Consider the following 20292-nt stretch of genomic DNA (forward strand, 5'->3'; position numbering starts at 1 on the left):
AAGTCAGGCATAACATGACATCATGGCCACAGAGCTCCATGCTCCCTGTTTGACCAGAGGTGACGATATAACAACACCAACATCAGTTGCAGAGATATAGGTGTAAGAGGAGACAAGCAGCCCTACAAAAAATAAGAACACAGCCCCTTAAAACAGTTATGCCATGCCACTTCATAAAGCTATCAGAAAAGCACATGGTCTGGAAAGTTAATATTTAATTGAGTTACTTAAGTAATTTAGCCATTTAGACATGACACGGATATCACTTTATATTAGAAACTCTGCAGGCTGAAAGTCATATACTGATATTTCTGAGGAGATGCCCCACCTGCTAGTTTCTTCTGTAGGATTTCCATCTCTGTCTTAAGGCTCCTGATTTCATAGTCCTTGGCTGGGATTTCAGAACTGGAAATCAGAGGCTTCTGCAAGGAATCTATCCAGCAATATAAAACAAAATTATAGATATATAAAACACACCAACAGTGAACACACTAGTGACTCAAATCAGCAAACATGTGGATACACACCCACAGGGCCATATTTCTCAAAAAGCAAACTCCCCTGCAAGGCAAGTAAGAGTGCCTAAATTTTAGCCATATCCACTTGCTCATTTGCTAGATTTAGTTTAGCTCACATTACCCACACAGTTGTAATGGATGTACACAAACAAAATCCACAAAGTACCTGGTTGCTGTTCTTTCCCATGTCCAAGCTTTGCTTCCATGCCATTGTTGACCAGACAATTTATCAGGGAACCTCTATCAGACAAGGAACTAAAGGTACAATACAAATAAGCTAAAAGTTGGGCAGTGTCAGTAGAAATAATTTGTTTATTTTGGGTATTAAACACACATATCAACTGTTCTGCACCCATTTCATCATAGATTTATAAAATCCTCTTCCAGCAAAAGGGATTCTAGTATGATTAGCAACCAAAATATTTATATTTAAATACTCCTACCAGTCTGAGGTAAACGTAAATCCAACAAAAGGTAGAAGGTGTGCAGCAAATCCATTGAGATTGTTTGGCGGTAATGTTGCCTGAAAAGATAATCAAACACTAATCAAGATTCAGTCTAGCAAGGATATTTTATATAAATGTACAAAAGACACAAAGAGATTAACTTGTGGCTATTTTTTCTATTAGCTTTTTACTTATTGGAGTGTTTTTCATGTTAGACTACCTGTCCACTAATCCATGCTTAGTGTAAGCTAGTGTAAGGCCAAAATTCCTCCACAGTGATGTGAGAGACAAAGTCTTACAGAGAACAATTACTTTAAGTTGTTGCTGCTAAAAGTGATTCTACAAGCTATTGAATCATAAGGGGTACTTATTTTTCACACATGGTTTCTCCATTTTGGCTTTATTTTTGTTGAATAAATCATGACATGGTATAATATGTCATGTGTTGTTCATTTAAGGTTGTATTTACTTCATTTTTAGACCTGCTAAGGAACAGATGAGTTATGTCTTGATATGTAAAACCATTCAAAGAAGGTGTACTTTATGTTTTCACACGATTATATACTATATATAGATAGATAGATAGATAGATAGATAGATAGATAGATAGAGACACACACCAATCAGCTATACCATTATGACCACTCACAGGTGAAGTTAATTTGATGGGCTATATTAGGCAGTAAGTGAACATTTTGTCCTCAAAGTTGATGTGTTAGAAGCAGTTAAAATGGGCAAGCATAAGGATCTGAGTGACCTTGACAAGGGCCAAATTGTGATGGCTAGCTCTTGTAGGATGTTCCTGGTCTACAGTGGTCAGTACCTATCAAAAGTGGTCCAAGGAAGGAAAAGCGGTGAACCGGCAACTGGGTCATGGGCGGCCAAGACTCTATGATGCAAGTGATCCAACAGACGAGCTACTGCAGCTCAAATTGCACGTTAACACTGGTTCTGGTAGAAAGGTGTCAGAACACACAGTCCATCTCAGTTTGTTGTTTATGGGGCTGCATAGCCGCAGATCAGGCAGGGTGCCCAAGCTGACCCCTGTCCACTACCGAAATCGCCTACAAAGGGCACATGAGCATAAGAACTGGACCACGGAGCAATGGAAGAAGGTGGCTTGGTTTTAAGAATCACGTTTTCTGTGACATCATGTGGATGGCCAGGTGCCTCGCTTACACATGGCACCAGGATGCTTCCATGGAGACCCTACTTCGCAACTTACAGGACTTTAAGGATCTGCTGATAAACTCTTGGTGCCCGATACCGCAACACTAGTGGAGTTCATGCCTCGATGGGTCAGGGCTGTTTTGGTGGTAAAGGGGGGACCTACACAATATTAGGATGGTGGTCATAATGTTGATACGTATACACCCACTATATGCACAAAAGTATTTGGGACACCTGACTATTAAACCAACAGGCTTTTTAACGACATTGCATTCTAAATACATGAATATTAATATGTAGTTGGTTCTCTCTTTGCAGCTATAAGAGCTTTCACTTCTCTGGGAAGGCTTTCCACAAGATTTTGGAGCGTCTCTGTGGAATTTTTGCCCATTCATCCCGGTAAACCATCAGGCACTGATGTTGGATCAGAAGGCCTGGCTCCCAATCTCCATTCCAGTTCATACCAAAGGTGTTCGATGGGGATGAGGCTAGGGCTCTGTGTGGGCCAGTCAAGCTCCTACACACCAAACATACTTAACCATGTCTTTATGGACCTTGCCTTGTGCTAAACTCTTCAGCTATGGAATCAGCAGAGAGTTGACGACTTTTACGCACATTGCACCACAGAACTTGGCGACACTGCTCCGTGATTTTACGTGGTTAACTGCTACGTGGCTGAGTTGCAGATGTTCCTAAACAATTCCACTTTCCAATATTACCACTTACAACTCACCATGGAATATCTATAGATTAAACTTAAGGTGTGTCCAATACCTTTGTCCATATAGAGTGTGCAAGATAGATAGATAGATAGATAGATAGATAGATAGATAGATAGATAGATGCTGGCAACATGTAGAATAATGATCTGTTCCAACTCAGAACTGTTATTTTGCAGTCGTGTTGTGTGCAATGTATGAATCAAAGCTGCACTTCTTAAATCAGTTCCCCGAACATCACATTATGAATCACACCAATCCAGTGATCAATGCTTTCAGAAGATTCCTACACATATAATAAACATGGATTAGGTAATGGAATGTAAAAATATTACCAACCGAATTTTTCAAGGACTCATCATCCACATCAAAGTTTGAAGTGTCTGCTGGGCTATCCACTTCTGGGATGTAAGGGGGAACAGCATTCCTGATATTATCCCAGTCTACTCCACTGAAGAAGGGATGTTTCTTAAAATCGTTAACGCCTCCTTTCCCAAGACGGTCTTCTTGCCTGCAGATGAGGCAGCCGATGAGATCTTTGGCATGGTCAGATACATCGGTAATATCAGATGGGAACTGCAAATGTTCCTAAAGCACAGAAAGTAACAGGTCTACAGATAAGAAGATGGAAAGGGCATAATAGTACATGTCAAAAAAGCATACTTAATATCACATTGTAGTCATAACAGAGCAGATATTTGAATAAGCAGAAAGGGGGTTATCTATAAAGTGCTACAATCAACATAACAATCTGCGAATTGATTTTGGTTTACAATTTTGCACCAGAATTGCTCTTTATAATAATTAATAGACTGTGTGAGCACGCACAGGTCATAAGGCCAACATGTTGGAAAGTAAATATTAGGTAGCAGCTGCATACTCACTTCATGGTTCATGATCTTTCCATAAGTTTCTACAAGGGACTCTGCATAGAAAGGGGTTTCCCCAAAAAGAAGTTCATACATGGAGACGCCAAGGGACCACCAGTCACACTCTGTTCCATATCTCCCCTTGCCATCTTCCATTGCCTGGAGTATTTCTGGAGAAATGTAATCCGGGGTGCCAACAGCTACAGACGATTCCACCTGGATAGAGATTAAAAAGGAATGTCTGTCATCCTTTACTTAGGGTCACTGTCTGGAAAATGACACATACAGTGTTTGTGTCTATGGGTGAAAAGCAGGCATTGCTACAAATTGAAATACAACTTTTATTTCTTCTTAGCGTTGGACATTGGAGCCAGGGGAATAAGGGGAACACCCAGAGGAAATTCAACGTATTCACGGCGATGTCAGCTGCACATGTTTATAGGTTTTAGATCACAGTGCTTTGGCTGTATGTATGTAACAATATGGTCAAATAATGGCAGCCTAAAACGGTGGGTGGAAGGGGCAGACTCAAGGCGCTGACTACGCGAGAATGCGTGATTATAATAGTGCACACATACCATGCCATCAGGTCGCATCTTCAAGCACGATCCAAAATCAGCAAGCCTTATGTGGCCTTTCAGATCAATAAGAACATTATCTGGTTTTATGTCTCTGTGCAGAGACAAATAACAAAAATAAATAATTGAACAAATGTACAGAAAATATATGCATTCTGAGGACCATCATCAGTGTGATGTTGCATACACGGCAGGACAGTGTTGACTGACTCCATATTTTCCCAACAGTGCCTGGACATTTAATACTCAATTTGACCATCGGGTCATTTATCACAAGGAAGGTGTTAACATAAAATGAATCTTAAATCTATTTACATATACTGTCAGAATTTGAAAGTATTTCAAGCAAAATTTAGAAAAATACTGAGGACACTCAATGTACCAAGGTGTTACTTACCTGTGGACAAATCTTAGTTGATGTATAGAGTCAATGGCCAAAACCATTTCAGCCAAGTAAAATCGAGCCATGTCCTCTGGCAAACGGTCTTCAAATTTACTTAGCAAAGTCAAGAGGTCTCCTCCAACATAATAATCCATCACTAGATACTGTAAAACAAACACTTCGGCTTTAAGAGTGTGATAAAACATTATACAGATACTGCAAGTTACTATTAGGTCATTTGATGAGGCGGGATGAACCTGTAAGATTACTTAAATTGATAAAATAATGGTGTTTTATTTGGCTTACGTCACCCACAAAATAAGCCCAACTGAAAACTAAAAAAAAAAATGAATTAATATGAATTGGTGCAAAAACCATCATATGCACTTTAATGCATATGATAGCTAAGTATCCCTTTTTATCAAATATTTATTTATTTTTTTCCAAAAGCATAAAAGGATACAGAAAGGAAGAAAGGGAAAGGGGATATTGCAGATAATCATTTAATACATCTTACTTTTACATTCTCTTTGATCGTCCAGTATCACGAGAAGCAGCAAAAAAAAAAAAAAAAAGGGAGAGCCGAGGGTATTCTATTTACAGTATATTATAGATATGGTTGATTTTTCATATCCAGTCCTCATATATTGATTTTCTTCTATAGTGATTCAGACCCAGCCAACCTAAACTTTTTTCCATATGTAGTTGAAATAATAACTGATTTTTATATTGGATAATGGAAAAAGTTTGGTTGCTTTTCCAATTCCTGGCAATTAATACTTTGGCTGCCGCCATAGCATGAGTTAATAAGATTTTCATTTCCATAGATATGCTTGCCGGGAATATATGGAGAAGTGCATACTCAGGAGATTTTGTTATTTTCCGATTAATTAGTTCTGTGAGAAGGTCAAAAATCATATCCCACAACTGACTAACTATATTACATGACCACCATATATGTATATAGCTACCTTTGTCTTTAGTGCATCTCCAACATATATTAGATGTCCCAGGAAACATTGAACTTATTCTTACCGGAGTCAAATACCAATAATTTAATAGTTTAAAGTAATTCTCTCTGATCGAAATTGAATGAATAATATTATGTGTAATAGAGATTGCATTTTGCCAATTTTGTTTTTAAATCGGTGTTTGTAGGTCTTTTATCCATCTAGAAATAGTATTATTACTGTCTACTTCATCTAATTTCTGTAATACTTCATAATTTTTAGTTAAAATTTTCTTACATTCTTTTCCGGTGAATATATGACCTAATTTTAAATGAATTTCTGGGTCTGCATTATGTCTCAAAAAAAAAATTTTTTAATCTGATTATAAAACAGAATATCTTTAATATATCTAATCCCCGCCCTTTTCCATGTTAATAATGATATATCCTGTAGGTTAACCCCTTAACGTCCATTGCCGGGTCAGGCACGTCATGCAAAACGGTCACTTAACGACCTATGACGTACCTGACACGTCATGAGACTTAAACAAGCTTAGAAAGTGATCAACGATCACTTTCTAAGCTTAAACGGTGTTGCTGTAATGCCTCGATGTCGAGGCATTCAGCAACACCGAGATCGGCATGATGGGCCATGTCTGGCCCCTCCCCGGGGCGTCAACAGCCGCCATACATTGTATGGCGGCGGACGCCCGTTTTAAAAGCGTTTAGGAGGCGATCAACGATCACCTCCTAAACGTCAATGGTGTCGCTGGAATGCCTCGTTCAGGAGGCATCCAGCGACACCAAACACTTACCTCTGGGTGGGCTGTGACCGCTCCGGAGAGCGGTCACAGCCGCAGCTGCACGTTGTCTTCGCCATCCGCAAGATGGCGGCGGCCCGGGAAAAAGAATTATAAAGTTTTAAAAGTTGGCTAGACGGTCTCCAGACCCTCTAGTGAACTCTGGCTCCACTTGCAGGTTGAATACAGGTACTGCATTCAACCATACAAGTCAATGGAGCCCAGCTTTCTAATCACTATGTGATTAGGAAAATATTAAAAAAAAAAAAAAAATATTAAAAAAAAAAAAGGAAAAAAAGAAAAAGCTTAAAAAAAACATGGTAACATTTAAAAATTATTATGCTTTAGAGGAACTATCCAGTTCCAGCAAAATGTAAAAAAAAAGTCCAAAAAGAGTAAAATAAATAAAATAAAAAAATAAAGTTTATTATTATGAGCAAGTGCTAAAATTAGCACTGACATGGAAAAATTTAAATAAAAGCATTTCAAATACCCAAGGGGTGTCTAATTTAAAAAAATGAATGGTTTGATGGGGTAAATTGGAGTGGCCGGGCTCAAAGATAGGGCATAGGCACAGACTGACCGAAATGGGGAAAAAAAAAGCGCACTTCCAAAATGTGGCATTTTAACCCCAAACACCAGACAAACCCATACATGTGGGGTATGACTGAACTCGGGAGATGTTCCTGAATACATATTAGGGTGTTGTTTGATAGTGACGTATACCTGGAGCTATAAATTTATACCCAAAGTATAATTTGTGTGAAAAAAATACAAAACAAAATACTACCACAAAGTGTGGCAAAGGCTGGTGGTAGAATCTGATGCATGGAAAGGGTTAAATACTACCATTTTAAGTACCTTGGGGTGTCTAGTTTTCAAAAATATATGGTTTTATGAGGTAAATTGTAGTGGCCAGGCTCAAAGATAGGGCATAGGCACAGACTGACCAAAATAGGGGAAAAAAAGCGCACTTCCCAAATGTGGCCTTTTAACCCCAAACAGCAGTCAAACCCATGCATGGGTGGTATCACTGTACTCGAGAGATGTTGTTGAACACATATTAGGGTGTTGTTTGATAGTGACGTATACCTGGAGCTATAAATGTATACCCAAAGTACAATTTGTGTAAAAAAAAATACCAAAAAAATACTAACACAAAGTGTGGCAAAGGCTGGTGGTAGAATCTCATGCATGGAAAGGGTTAAAATACTAGCATTTGAAATACCTCGGGGTGTCTAGTTTTCAAAAATATATGGTTTGATGGGGTAAATTGAATTAGCCGGCTTCAAAGATGGTCCTATTAGGACATGGGGGCAGAATGACCAGATGTAAAAGTTCCAAGTTAAAAAATGTGCACTTCCTAAATGTGGCGTTTTACCTCCCAAACAACCCAACAAACCCATGCATGAGGGGTATGACTGTACTCGGGAGATGTTGCTGAACACATATTGGGGTGTTGTTTGAAAGTGATGTATACCAGGAGCTGTATATCCATACCTGAAGAGCAATTTTAGCGATAAAAAAACACAAAATAAATTACTACCACAAAGTTTGACAAAGGCTGATGGTAGAATTAGTGCATGGAAAGAGTTAAAATTGTAGCATTTGGAATACCTTGGGGTGTCTAGTTTTCAAAAATATATGACTTGATGGGGTAAAATGCATTGGCCGGGTTCAAAGATACCCGAAATGGTACATGGGGGGAAGAATTACCAGATTTGGAAAAAATGGTTTTGAAATAGCAAAATGCTACTTGTACTTAATGCTCCATAACGTGCAGAAAAAAGCAAAAAAACATAAAAACATTGGGTATTTCTAAACTCAGGACAAATAGTAGAATATATTTAGTAGGTTTTTTCATTAGCTTTTTTGGATGAGTAAAAGATTTTTGGGGTAAAAGTCAGAAAATGTGTTTTTTTTTTTACATTTTTCATCATATTTTATTACTTTTTTATGGGAAATTAGATAATATGATTAAAACAATGGTATCTGAAGAAAGCCCTTCTTGTGCTGAAAAAAACAACATATAATTTGTGTGGGTTCACTAAATGAGTGAAGAGAAAATTACATCTAAACACGAACACCGCAAAAGTGTTAAAACAGCCTCGGTCCCAATGGTACAAAAGGTAAAATACAGCCTGGTCCTTAAGGGGTTAAATTCAATAACCTCTAATCTTGCAACATCTAGAATTTTATCTTTTAGACCGAAGTTCTTCTTGATTTTGGACCTAAGTATCCCTTTTAAAGACCACCCACAGAACACAAAGACAGTGTTGGAATTGACTAGGAGCGCCTGTCTATTGGCAGAGGAAAGGGGTGGCATTGAAAAGGGGAAAACACAGAATACCCCCCATGCATTTGGAAGGGTAACACCATGAAAAGTTTTAAGAAACTACTGAGCCATCCTATGCATTAGCTGATCATTGAAAGAAAACACGTGGTGTAATACTATATAAACAATAACTTGCGAACAACACTCAACAACATATACACTCACAAACAATACATGAATTGAAGCACATCATAACATTGGATTTGACATTTGCATATAGTTTCTTGGTTTATGATATAGTTTTCTTTTTTTTAATCCAGAAATGAATGAAGATGGTCTACAGACTGTTATATTTGATATTGTATTGATGTATTTTAATAACTGGTGTAATCTACTGAATGCTTCTTCTTAACTTTAAAACGTGCAGATAACCTCTTCGTTGCTGGAGTGCATAACTTCCATATATTTGTAGTTAACCTCTTCAATGCCGTAGTGCAATTTTCATATGTGTACTTGATTACAAAAGTTCAGTGTGATGGCATAATATTCAAATGTGCCAAACCGGTGGGTGCATGATACTATGGGAGCACTGAAGGGAACTTTTATGCTGTTACTTATATACTGTGTTGACGTTTTTTTCCTCCTTGTTTGTATTTTGCAAACCTATAAACAGAAAATTATATCTTGCAAAGAACATGTGCTAACCAGGCCCGGACTGGTAATCTGGCACACAGACAAATCTGGCCAACATCACCTTGTACTCCAGCGTTAGATTAGGTGCTGTAGCGTGCAGCGTATGCCTGGTCACACTCTATTTGAGACAAAAGTATCATGTGGCCGCACAGATCCACACGGTAAAGTGCCAGAGCTGCCGACCATTGCCAGTTCTGCCCTGGACAGCATTGTGTCTTACCAGGTAGTTCTCATCGTGAAATGCATAATGCAGACTAGGTATCCATTGATTATCTCCTTTTACTAATACATCTCTTTCTTCTCGAAAACAGGCTGTCTGGAAGACATAAAAAAAAAAATTCAGGATGGCATAAAACATGTAGGTTAATGCTTAAATAAGAGCACCTGCCGAGCCAGCACTGATGCTGACTGGTAGCCAAACACATCTCCTGTAAATTTAAGGGGATTCTGCAGAACCCTCACCCATTTGCAAGGGGAGCACCAAAGAAATTTAAAAGGACCTCCCGATTATCATGCATTAAAATACATACGGTGGCCATTGTTCTTGTTTATTTCATTTTCTTTGTTACATCACAACCTAACTGATTAATTAATAGCTTGGTGCTATTAATAGCTTGGTGTTATTGTTGATTTTCAGGAGGTCCATGCCGAGTTGATAATCAATTACTTTTAGGGATGACCTAGAAAGGGTTGTACTTAAGGGACATGATATATATATATCACAATATAAAACAATAAAGGTGTACACATATCCATATCATGGTCTGATAACCATGTTAACAGACAGACATTTAACAGGACATTTTTATTGCCTCTCAAATGTTCAGAATTATTTGGGTGCCTGTTTCAGCTTGTCTGCTCTTTGGAAGGCATCCCAGACATCCCAGTCAGTAAATAACAGTGACACCTCTTGGGATTCCAGTTTCATAAGACCCGGAGGAGAAGGGGAAGGTCAGTTTGCAGTACTCAAAAAAACACTACTGACTGACTATGCCATATATGAATGAAATGTAGGTGGTGGAGTACATATGGAACCCTTTTCTTCCCTTTCCTTAATAATCTTCTGTGCACTGCTGTGTTATTCCCTGTGTATACCCTATACTACTTAACACATTTTTAAAATACAATTAAGTCAAAAATGTCATCTTAATCAAGTAATAATTGCAATTAAAAATAAAAATACACCTCTACATAGCTGACAAGCTTCGTCACTCACTTCTTAATAAAGTACTGTGGATATGCTATAAATAAGGTAAAATAAATCTTTTTGAAACTAATCCCGAGTGGGTTTAGCTTGCATTTCTTTTACACAGTTTTAAATAAAAAATCTCAAACTGTATTTGGAGTATATTTTCTCTTTGATCGTTAATTTCACTATATACCATGTGCTTCTGTCTTCACCAGTGAAAGCTACCTATTCAATGATTTGTGCTACCAGCAAAGCTTTTCACATAAGTAAATTCATTTTATTGCTTGTACTTTTTGTTTGCTGGTGCAATTTTTTTGAAGATATTTAGTTATAAACTAACCTCCACAAAGCTTAGGTCTGGGGCACAGCCAGCAATATCCAACAAATTACCTGTCCTGAAATCATCTCCCTGTTTGTTACCCCACACTTATAAAGGCTGTGTGTGTGTGTGTGTGTGTGTGTGTGTGTGTGTGTGTGTAAGAGAGCATGGATGTTGTCATGGAAGCCCCCGTGCCATGGGCACCTGGAGGGGACTGAGTGCCAGCCTCCTTCCTACAGACTATGGGCCCTAGTACGGAGTGCCACGTTTCCCGAAGTACCAGAGACTCCAAAGACTGTGGAGCTCGGACAGATTCGGGGTTCCTGCATTTTGGGAGGGGGTTTATGTGTTGTTCTTTTTTTCCCTGTTGTATTGTTTTGGATGCTTTCCAATAAAGCCTTTCTTCAATTGTTGAACTGCTCCAAATTATATGAATATAAATGTACGTGCACGGAGAGAAAAATAAGACACACGACACACTCTGGGTCAGGTCCAAAATCACTCTGCTTTATTTTGTTTATATTATAGATTATATAGTGTCCAGAAAAAAAGGGACGTCAGGTTACGTAAAGCTTATTAATTGGTTAATCCTGAAACTATGCGGAAATAGGCAGAAAGGCAGAAAACCGTTAGAAACAAATATTAGATACTTTCCTGCAACAAGATATAGCCAGAATGGCGCTTGCGGTTAGTAAAATATAGATAACTGAATACACTGCTACTTGCGTCTCTCACGTATCTGCGTGAGGTGTAACCCTTTATTGGTCGAGGCCAGCTTATATTCATTAAAGCAATAAACGTTTCTTGCTGATATATATAATGGTTCCATAACAGTATCACCAGTGTATCACATGCCCTTTTGCCTGACCGGGTCCTGGCCATAACCCTCTGGAACAGTTTCTCGGCTAGGGCCTGAGCAATTGCCCATGGACTTTAACCCCTCATAACTCTGGACACCATTGACCCCACCAGAGCGCTCTTTCGTGGAGTTAGCCCACAGGTGGTGGGGAACAGACCAGGGATGGTTCGGAAAGGGAGCCTTTTACGTATCCCCAGTGGCTGTGACTTCCAGGAGAGCGGTTTGGGGTTATATGGACATTGCTGGGCTTGGTGGCTTGAGTGTGGCCCCGGGCTGTCTGGGCAGGGCGTGCATATGTTAATGTGATGTATGTACCTTTCATTGATGGACTGTATATAAGGCTGTGTTTTTTCCCCAATAAACTGAATCCTGTTTTCACCTCAATATGAGTGATGTCTGATGCTTGGGTGGGCTGCTATGATCCTTTATAGTCCTTTTCAGGACAATAGCCACACTGTGTAGCTAAGCTTCGGCTAGCCACAGTGCCAACGCAGCTCCGGTGCAGTGACACCCCCCCCTTCTCTCTACAACACTAGTTCTGTCTGGCGCTGAAGGGGTTAATTGTTAGTGTCCCGGCAGGAGGAAGCAACATTTGGCGGGAGTACCCAGTCGGGGTACAGGTCGTTCCTGTCACAGATGTGTACTCGTGTGTGAGTGTGTGTACTCGTGTGTGAGTGTGTGTGTGTGTACTCGCCTGTGTGCGAGCACGGATGTGTACTCGCCTGCGTGCGAGCACGGATGTGTACTCGCCTGCGTGCGAGCACGGATGTGTACTCGCCTGCGTGCGAGCACGGATGTGTACTCGCCTGCGTGCGAGCACGGATGTGTACTCGCCTGCGTGCGAGCACGGATGTGTACTCGCCTGCGTGCGAGCACGGATGTGTACTCGCCTGTGTGCGAGCACGGATGTGTACTCGTGTGAGTGTGTGTGTGTACTCGTGTGTGAGTGTGTACTCGTGTGTGAGTGTGTACTCGTGTGTGAGTGTGTGTGTGCGAGCATGGATGTGTACTGGCCTGTGTGCGAGCATGGATGTGTGCGAGCATGGATGTGTACTCGCCTGTGTGCGAGCATGGATGTGTACTCGCCTGTGTGCGAGCATGGATGTGTACTCGCCTGTGTGCGAGCATGGATGTGTACTCGCATGGATGTGTACTCGACAGCTGGATGAATTCAAGAGAATGGGAAGTGTACAGCAAAGTAGGACTTTCAAACACATCAAAAAAAGTGACACGTTTACACATTTCAAGAGGGTGAGGACAAAGAATCCTCATGTTAACCATAAGAAATTTGATGAAATATGCTTAAATCACATTTTTCTTATGCATTGTTTTACATTGTGATATATCTTATAATACTACTGCTTTACGTACTTGGGACTAAAATTAAAATAAACAACTCAGAAAACAATGCACAACAGTACACAGCAATATAATATAGTTATCTGTTGATATTAAATTAATCTAATGTACCTCAGCTCTCTTTAACATCTCCCACTTGTGTAAGATTTTCATGGCAAAGATTTTACCACTGCCTTTCATTTTTACAACAGCTACCTGGAGAGAGAAATAGAGATATAAGTGGGCAGCAAGTGACTTACAGTCAAGTCAGCAAATCCCAAAAGGTTTTTTTTTTCATGTTCTGGTTGCCAAACACCACAATAGACTCAAACACACAACACTCGCAGTCAAAATAATGCATACAGTATCCCCACACAAATCAGACAAAAAACACTCGCCATGAAAAGCCTGCCTCTCTTTGTAAAAGAGAACTCCCACTCAACAAGAGCTGTAACCTCATGTACCTACCAGATACTGACTGCATTGTGATTGGAAACCACTCTACCTTCAGTAGTCTTACCTGGAAATGCACCTGCTAGGTCAAGAGGCAGGGAAGCAAATGACATGGTTTAGCTGAGTAGAAGGAAGTATGGATGAAGGTAGTTTGGGGTGAAGCAGAAAACCGAGTTGGTGGTTATTTTGTTACGGATGGAGGGAAGCAGAGTAAAGTAGGGACAAGTTAGTTAGGTTAGTTATACATTAAGGAAGATCAGGGGTTGCAAAAGGAAAATAGAGGATGCAAAAAACAGGACAATATTTAATAAAGAGAGGCATTATAATGTCTTAGATTAGCTTAACATCAACCCCTTCTAGCGCTAAGAAATAACCTATTAATGGGTCAGCAAACAATAGAATACTCTTAACCCCTTAGGGACAATGGGCGGTCCCTAAACCCATTGAAAACAATGCATTTTGAGCCCGTACATGTACGGGCTTTGTCATTAAGGGGTTAAAAGTACTTATGAAACACAAAATCAATACTATATAAACTTGAACATTTAACAAAGCTTCATTCTGGCACCTTTGTTCTATTGTACACCACCTAGGATACTTCTCAACGTACAACATACCTCACAACTGAAAAGATGAAAGCCCTATTGATAACTACTTTTGCTACTGAGCAAGGGTTTTAGAAGCCAGAATTTTGTTTACACAAATCCATTTTCTTCTGTTCATATATTTTTTATTGTTTTTCTTAGGGATGTAGAACACTGATACACTTATACCCATGGCTTTTAGAAAAGAGTAACATGAGGGGAGGAAAGAGGGACATTGATTTCCATTGCTTGTTTAAGCATATCCTCAGGATACAAACAGTAAAAATTTAGATATTTGACACAAGTAACAAACCACACTTATCTGACCGCCATTATTATTCTTAAAAAGTCTGTTTTAATATCAATATCAAAATAAATATGTACATAAACTTATATCAGACTGTATTTTGAGATTTGTGGAAATTACACCCCTTGATGATCAATACTTTGTTGTGAACACTTAACTTACCTCCCCAAAAGCTCCTCTACCAATAACCTTCACAATTTCAAAGTCTTCTCTTTTCAGTCTCATCTGTTTGACTTTTGTGGCAAAAGGCTCAGCTATTAAAATAAGAAATAAAAAATAGATTACTATAAATTGACTGTAATCATTTTTAAATCTTGTTTAAACCAGACTGCAAATGAAGAGATAAGGAAGACATAGGATGAGTTTAAAGTCACTTTTACACAGTAGTAAAAGAAGAGATCTCATGGGTTTACCATACAGTGGCAAGCCATGCATTCTGTCTACTAGGGTGAGGGAGGATTGACAGCTTTATCGGGAAAACAGCAGGAAAATGTACAGAGTAGATGGGCCAAATTGTTCTATTTTCTAGAAAGAATACGAGGAATATTTAAACACAGTATTTATTTTCTATCCACACAATTTTAGGGATGCACCCTAAAATGAAAATTCTTGAAACCGAAAATGAAAATGACCCCCCCCACACACAAGTAAGTAGCACACCAAAATTGGACCATAAAAATTAAATAACAATATGAATATATATATGATGGGAAGAAAGAGGGAGACTTGGGAGGTAGAGACACTCTGCAATGATAGTTCACCCTAGCAGTAAAGACTTATATGGAGCTTAACAGTGTGGGTGGTACACGGGGAGCATAAAATAAAATCCTTCTGTTACATTTTGCCACAAGTCACAGGGAAGCTCTATGCACCCAGAGCTATTTGCATAACGTGTCTGTCCAGGTCTCATACCAACAAATCTAGTCTAGCAACAGTTCCCAATTATTATCTACAGGAGGGGCCCTAATGATAGCCTGTGTGGTATTTCAAAGTTTGTGGTAGTATTTTTGTGTTTTATTTCACAGACACATTGCAATTCAGGTATGAACTTACAGCTCCCTGTGTATGCCACAGCCAAACAACACACAAATACGTATTCAGCAACATCTGCGGTGTACAACAATGCCAACCGCGTATCTTTCCAATTAGAATTTTGACATGTGGTCATTCTGCCCCATGTCCTATTTGGGACATCTTTGAACCCGACCAATTCAGTATTTTTGAAAACTAGACACCATTTGCTCGATTATAAGACAAGGTTTTTTCCAGAGCAAAATACCCCTCACCTTATAATCGGGGTCGTCTTATAATCAGACCTCAACTAGGTCTGACTATAAGACTAAGATCCAGAGGTCCAGACAGGAGGATGCAGGGGACCTGTGTCCTCCTGCCCCCCCCCCCCCACACACACACACACTTACCGGTACTTCTGAGTCCCCGGTTCTTAGTCCGGGCAGCGTGTAGAGCTCTACGCGATACGCGTAGACAACTTCCGCTGCAGCCGGGAGGAAGTGCGGTTAGCGGCGGGGGTTGTCTGTGTCCATCGCGCAGACCTTCCCCGGCTGTCAGAGATCAGAGTTCCCCGTGATCTGTGACAGCCGGGGAAGGTCTGCACGATGGACGCAAACAACCCCTGCCGCTAACCGCACCGGAAGTGGTCTACACGCTGCCCGGACTACGCACCAGGGACTCAGAAGCTCCGGTAAGTTTGGAGGAGGGAGTGTTAAATGGGGGGCATAAGGCATTTCTGGATGCAGAGTGCTCTGTGAAATGCCTTTTAACCCCCTTAATGCCACTCTGCCTCCAGAAATGCCTTTTAACCCTCTATACGCCATTGCCTCCTGAAATGCCTTATACCTCATTATATGCCACTCTGCCCCATGATATACCTTTTAACCCCCTAAATGCCAGAGTATAAGGCAATTCTGGAGGCAGAGTGGCACATAGGGGGTTAAAAGGCATATCATGGGGCACAGTGGCATATGGGGGTATAAGGCATATCTGGGGCAGAGTGGCAAGCCAGGGGGCAGATGTGCATAACTGGGGGGGCAGGTTGAAAAAAAAAAAGGAATTAAAAACAAAATATTTTTCTTAATCATAGCTTTTATAAAAAACGCTGTGAGTTTAGTAAGTGGGCTGATGATGATCAAATCACTCCTGACCAACTGTTAGTTTAAAAAAAATCCTGGCTCCTAACTTTTTTAGCTGGCGCCTAGATTCACAACAAATTTGTCAAGCCCTGACTTAGGCACAGACTGACCAGATGTCAAAATTCCAAAAAACTGCATCTCCCAAATGTGGCCATTTAGCGCCCAAATAACCCAACAAACCTATGCATGGGTGGTATCACTGTATTCAGAAGATGTTGCTGAATACATAATGGGGTGTTGTTTGATAGTAACATGTACCATGCGGTAAATTCCTACATGAAGCACAGGCTGGTAGTACAATCAGTGCATAGAAAGAGTTAACATTTCAGCATTTCAAATACCATATTTGCTCGATTTTAAGACGACCCCCAAAAATCTGAATATTAATTTATGAAAAAAAGAAAAAGCCTGAATATAAGACGACCCTATAGGAAAAAAAGTTTTACCAGTAAATGTTAACTCATGTAAACTATGTGAAAAATTGTTTGTTAATAAAAGCTACGATTGAGAAAAATATTTTGTTTTTAATTCCTTTTTTTTTTCAACCTGACCCCCCCAGTTATGCACATCTGCCCCCAGGCTTGCCACTCTGCCCCACAAATGCCTTATACCCCTATATGCCACTTATTTAGGGGATTAAAAGGCATATTATGGGGCAGAGTGGCATATAGGGTGGTATAGGGCATTTCAGGAGGCAGAGTGGTGTATAGAGGGTTAAAAGGCATTTCTGGAGGCAGAGTGGCATTAAAGGGGTTAAAAGGCATTTCACAGAGCACTCTGCCTCCAGAAATGCCTTATGGCCCCCCATTTAACACTCCTTCCCCCTTCCTCCTCCAAACTTACCGGTGCTTCTGAGTCCCCCGGTGCTTAGTCCGGGCAGCGTGTAGAGCTCTACGCGATTCGTGTAGACAACTTCCGCTCTACGCGAATCGCGTAGAGTTCTACACGCTGCCCGGAATAAGCACCGGGGACTCAGAAGCACCGGTTATTTTTTTGGGGGGGATAACACAGGAGGATCCAGGTCCAGGGGATCTGGATCTTAGTCTCATAGTCAGACCGATTTGAGGTCTGATTATAAGACGACCCCGATTATAAGACGAGGGGTATTTTTCAGAGCATTTGCTCTGCAAAAACCTCGTCTTATAATCAAGCAAATACGGTATATGGACTTTGTTTTTTACATTTTGTTAGAGCTGGATAGCAGGGCCGGACTGGCCCACCGGGATACCGGGAAATTTCCCGGTGGGCCGGAAGGTCCGGGGGCTGGGCGGCCATGAAGACAGCCGCTGAGCTGCCTCCAGGCTGCCCGAAATCTAATCAAAGCGGCCGCTGGGTGCTGATGCGGTCGGCCGGCATCAGCACCCAGCAGCCGTGTGGGATGGCCGTCTAGTGATGGGAGCAGTGTGAGGGGTGAAAGCTCCGCCCCCTCGCACTGACCTTTCACCCCTCACGCTGCTCCCATCACTATGCGGCCATCAGAGTGCTGGGAATGTAATCTGAACGGCCGATGCGTGCTGATGCCGCCGGCCGCCTCTGCTTTAATACTTTTTTTTTTTTTACTTTATATGGCGAGCCGATCCAGCTTACCATATAAATAAAAAAAAAAAGTGTTAAAGTAGCTCCGGCCGGCGGCATCAGCACGCACCGGCCGTTTAGATTACATTCCCAGCAGCCTGATGGCTGCATAGTGATGGGAGCAGCGTGAGGTGGAAGCTCCGCCCCCTCGCGCTCAGACTGCTGCAGCACCGGATGTCAGGTCAGTGGCATCCTGTCAGCATAGAGAACAGTGTGCAGCTGCCAAGAAGTCAAGAGAAGTAGAAGGTGAGTAAAATAATGTATTTTTTGTACTGTATGTTTTTTGTATTTGTTAAGAACAAAAAAAAATCGGCATGTGTGTGTATGTAAGTGTGTCCCCCTATATGCCACTCTGCCTCAGAAATGCCTTATACCCCCCTATATGCCACTCTGTCCCACGATATGCCTTTTAACCCCCTATATGCCAGAGTTGCATATAGGGGTATAAGGCATTTCTGGATGCAGAGTGACATAGGGGGTCAAAAGGCATATCTGGAGGCAGAGTGGCATAAAGGGGGTTAAAAGGTATATCATGGGGCAGAGGAGCATATAGGAGGGAATAAAGCATATCGGGGAGGCAGAGTGGCATATAGGGGGCATAAGGCTTTTTTGGAGGCAGAGTGCCCCATGATATGCCTTTTAACCCCCTTCATGCCACTCTGCCTCCAGAAATGCCTTATACCCCCTATATGCCACTCTGTCCCATGATATGCCTTTTAACCCCCTATATGGCAGAGTGGCATATAGGGGGTTAGAAGGCATATCATGGGACAGAGTGGCATATAGGAGGGTTGAGGCATATCAGGGAGGCAGAGTGGCATATAGGGGGGGTATAAGGCTTTTCTGGAGGCAGAGTGCCCCATGATATGCCTTTTCACCCCCTTTATGCCACTCTGCCTCCAGAAATGCCTTATACCCCCCCTATATGCCACTCTGTCCCATGATATGCCTTTTAACCCCCTATATGCCAGAGTGGCATATAGGGGTATAAGGCATTTCTGGATGCAGAGTGACATATAGGGGGTCAACGGCATATCTGGAGGCAGAGTGGCATAAAGGGAGTTAAAAGGGATGTCATGGGGCAGAGGGGCATATAGGAGGGTATAAAGCATATTGGGGAGGCAGAGGGGCATATAGGGGGCATAAGGCTTTTCTGTAGGCAGAGTGCCCCATGATATGCCTTTTAACCCCCTTTATGCCACTCTGCCTCCAGAAATGCCTTATACCCCCCTATATGCCACTCTGTCCCATGATATGCCTTTTAACCCCCTATATGGCAGAGTGGCATATAGGAGGTTAGAAGGCATATCATGAGACAGAGTGGCATATAGGGTATAAGGCATTTCTGGATGCAGAGTGACATATAGGGGGTCAAAAGGCATATCTGGAGGTGGAGTGGCAAAAAGGGGGTTAAAAGGCATATCACGGGGCAGAGGGGCATATAGGAGGGTTGAGGCAAATCAGGGAGGCAGAGTGGCATATGGGGGGTATAAGGCATTTCTGGAGGCAGAGTGGCATATAGGGGATTAAAAGGCATATTACGGGGCAGAGTGGCATATAGGAGGGTATAAAGCATATCAGGGAGACAGAGTGGCATATAGGGGGCATAAGGCTTTTCTGGAGGCAGAGTGCCCCATGATATGCCTTTTAACCCCCTTCATGCCACTCTGCCTCCATGAATGCCTTATACCCACTATATGCCACTCTGTCCCATGATATGCCTTTTAACCCCCTACATGTCTCAATCATAGCTTTTATTAAATATGGAAAAAAATAGTCTACATGAATTAATAAAGAAATAAAAGTTTCTTACCAGAATATCGTGAAGAATAATGTGATCAGTGTTTTGTTCCACTGAATAAAATGGAACTCTTTCATCTAAAAATGTTCGCAGTAGTAAATGTTTTGATCCCATTCTGTGTAATGTATTTCATTTATTAGGGCCTTTTAACACTTTTGCTTTCTGGCATTTTAATACAAATAATGAGATAAAAAGAATGGCGAATAGTGTGACTCGGGTGTGTATAAGGGGTGGGTGTGGGTATAAGAGCTTCACCGTGAGATAAACTATATGGGGCTGGTCTCCAAATTTTTCCAGGGCTGCTTTTCAGTCCCAGTC

At 41.1% G+C, this 20292-nt stretch overlaps 1 protein-coding gene across 2 annotated transcripts in view; it reads right to left on the reverse strand.

The window, feature by feature from the left end:
* CDC42BPG (CDC42 binding protein kinase gamma) overlaps positions 1-20292 on the reverse strand; it is an 82061-nt gene that overhangs the window by 36100 nt on the left and 25669 nt on the right. For both annotated transcript variants that reach the window (XM_053449415.1, XM_053449414.1), the window contains 10 exons: positions 14611-14702; positions 13237-13320; positions 9620-9715; positions 4698-4846; positions 4301-4394; positions 3738-3938; positions 3193-3441; positions 962-1041; positions 685-773; positions 329-433 (listed from right to left, as the gene is read on the reverse strand). In XM_053449415.1, the coding sequence (XP_053305390.1) occupies positions 329-433; positions 685-773; positions 962-1041; positions 3193-3441; positions 3738-3938; positions 4301-4394; positions 4698-4846; positions 9620-9715; positions 13237-13320; positions 14611-14702 (1239 nt within the window). The remainder of the gene's footprint in view (positions 1-328; positions 434-684; positions 774-961; positions 1042-3192; positions 3442-3737; positions 3939-4300; positions 4395-4697; positions 4847-9619; positions 9716-13236; positions 13321-14610; positions 14703-20292) is intronic.

The sequence above is a fragment of the Spea bombifrons genome, chromosome 10 (assembly GCF_027358695.1).
Source record: "Spea bombifrons isolate aSpeBom1 chromosome 10, aSpeBom1.2.pri, whole genome shotgun sequence".
Classification (NCBI taxonomy): domain Eukaryota; kingdom Metazoa; phylum Chordata; class Amphibia; order Anura; family Pelobatidae; genus Spea; species Spea bombifrons.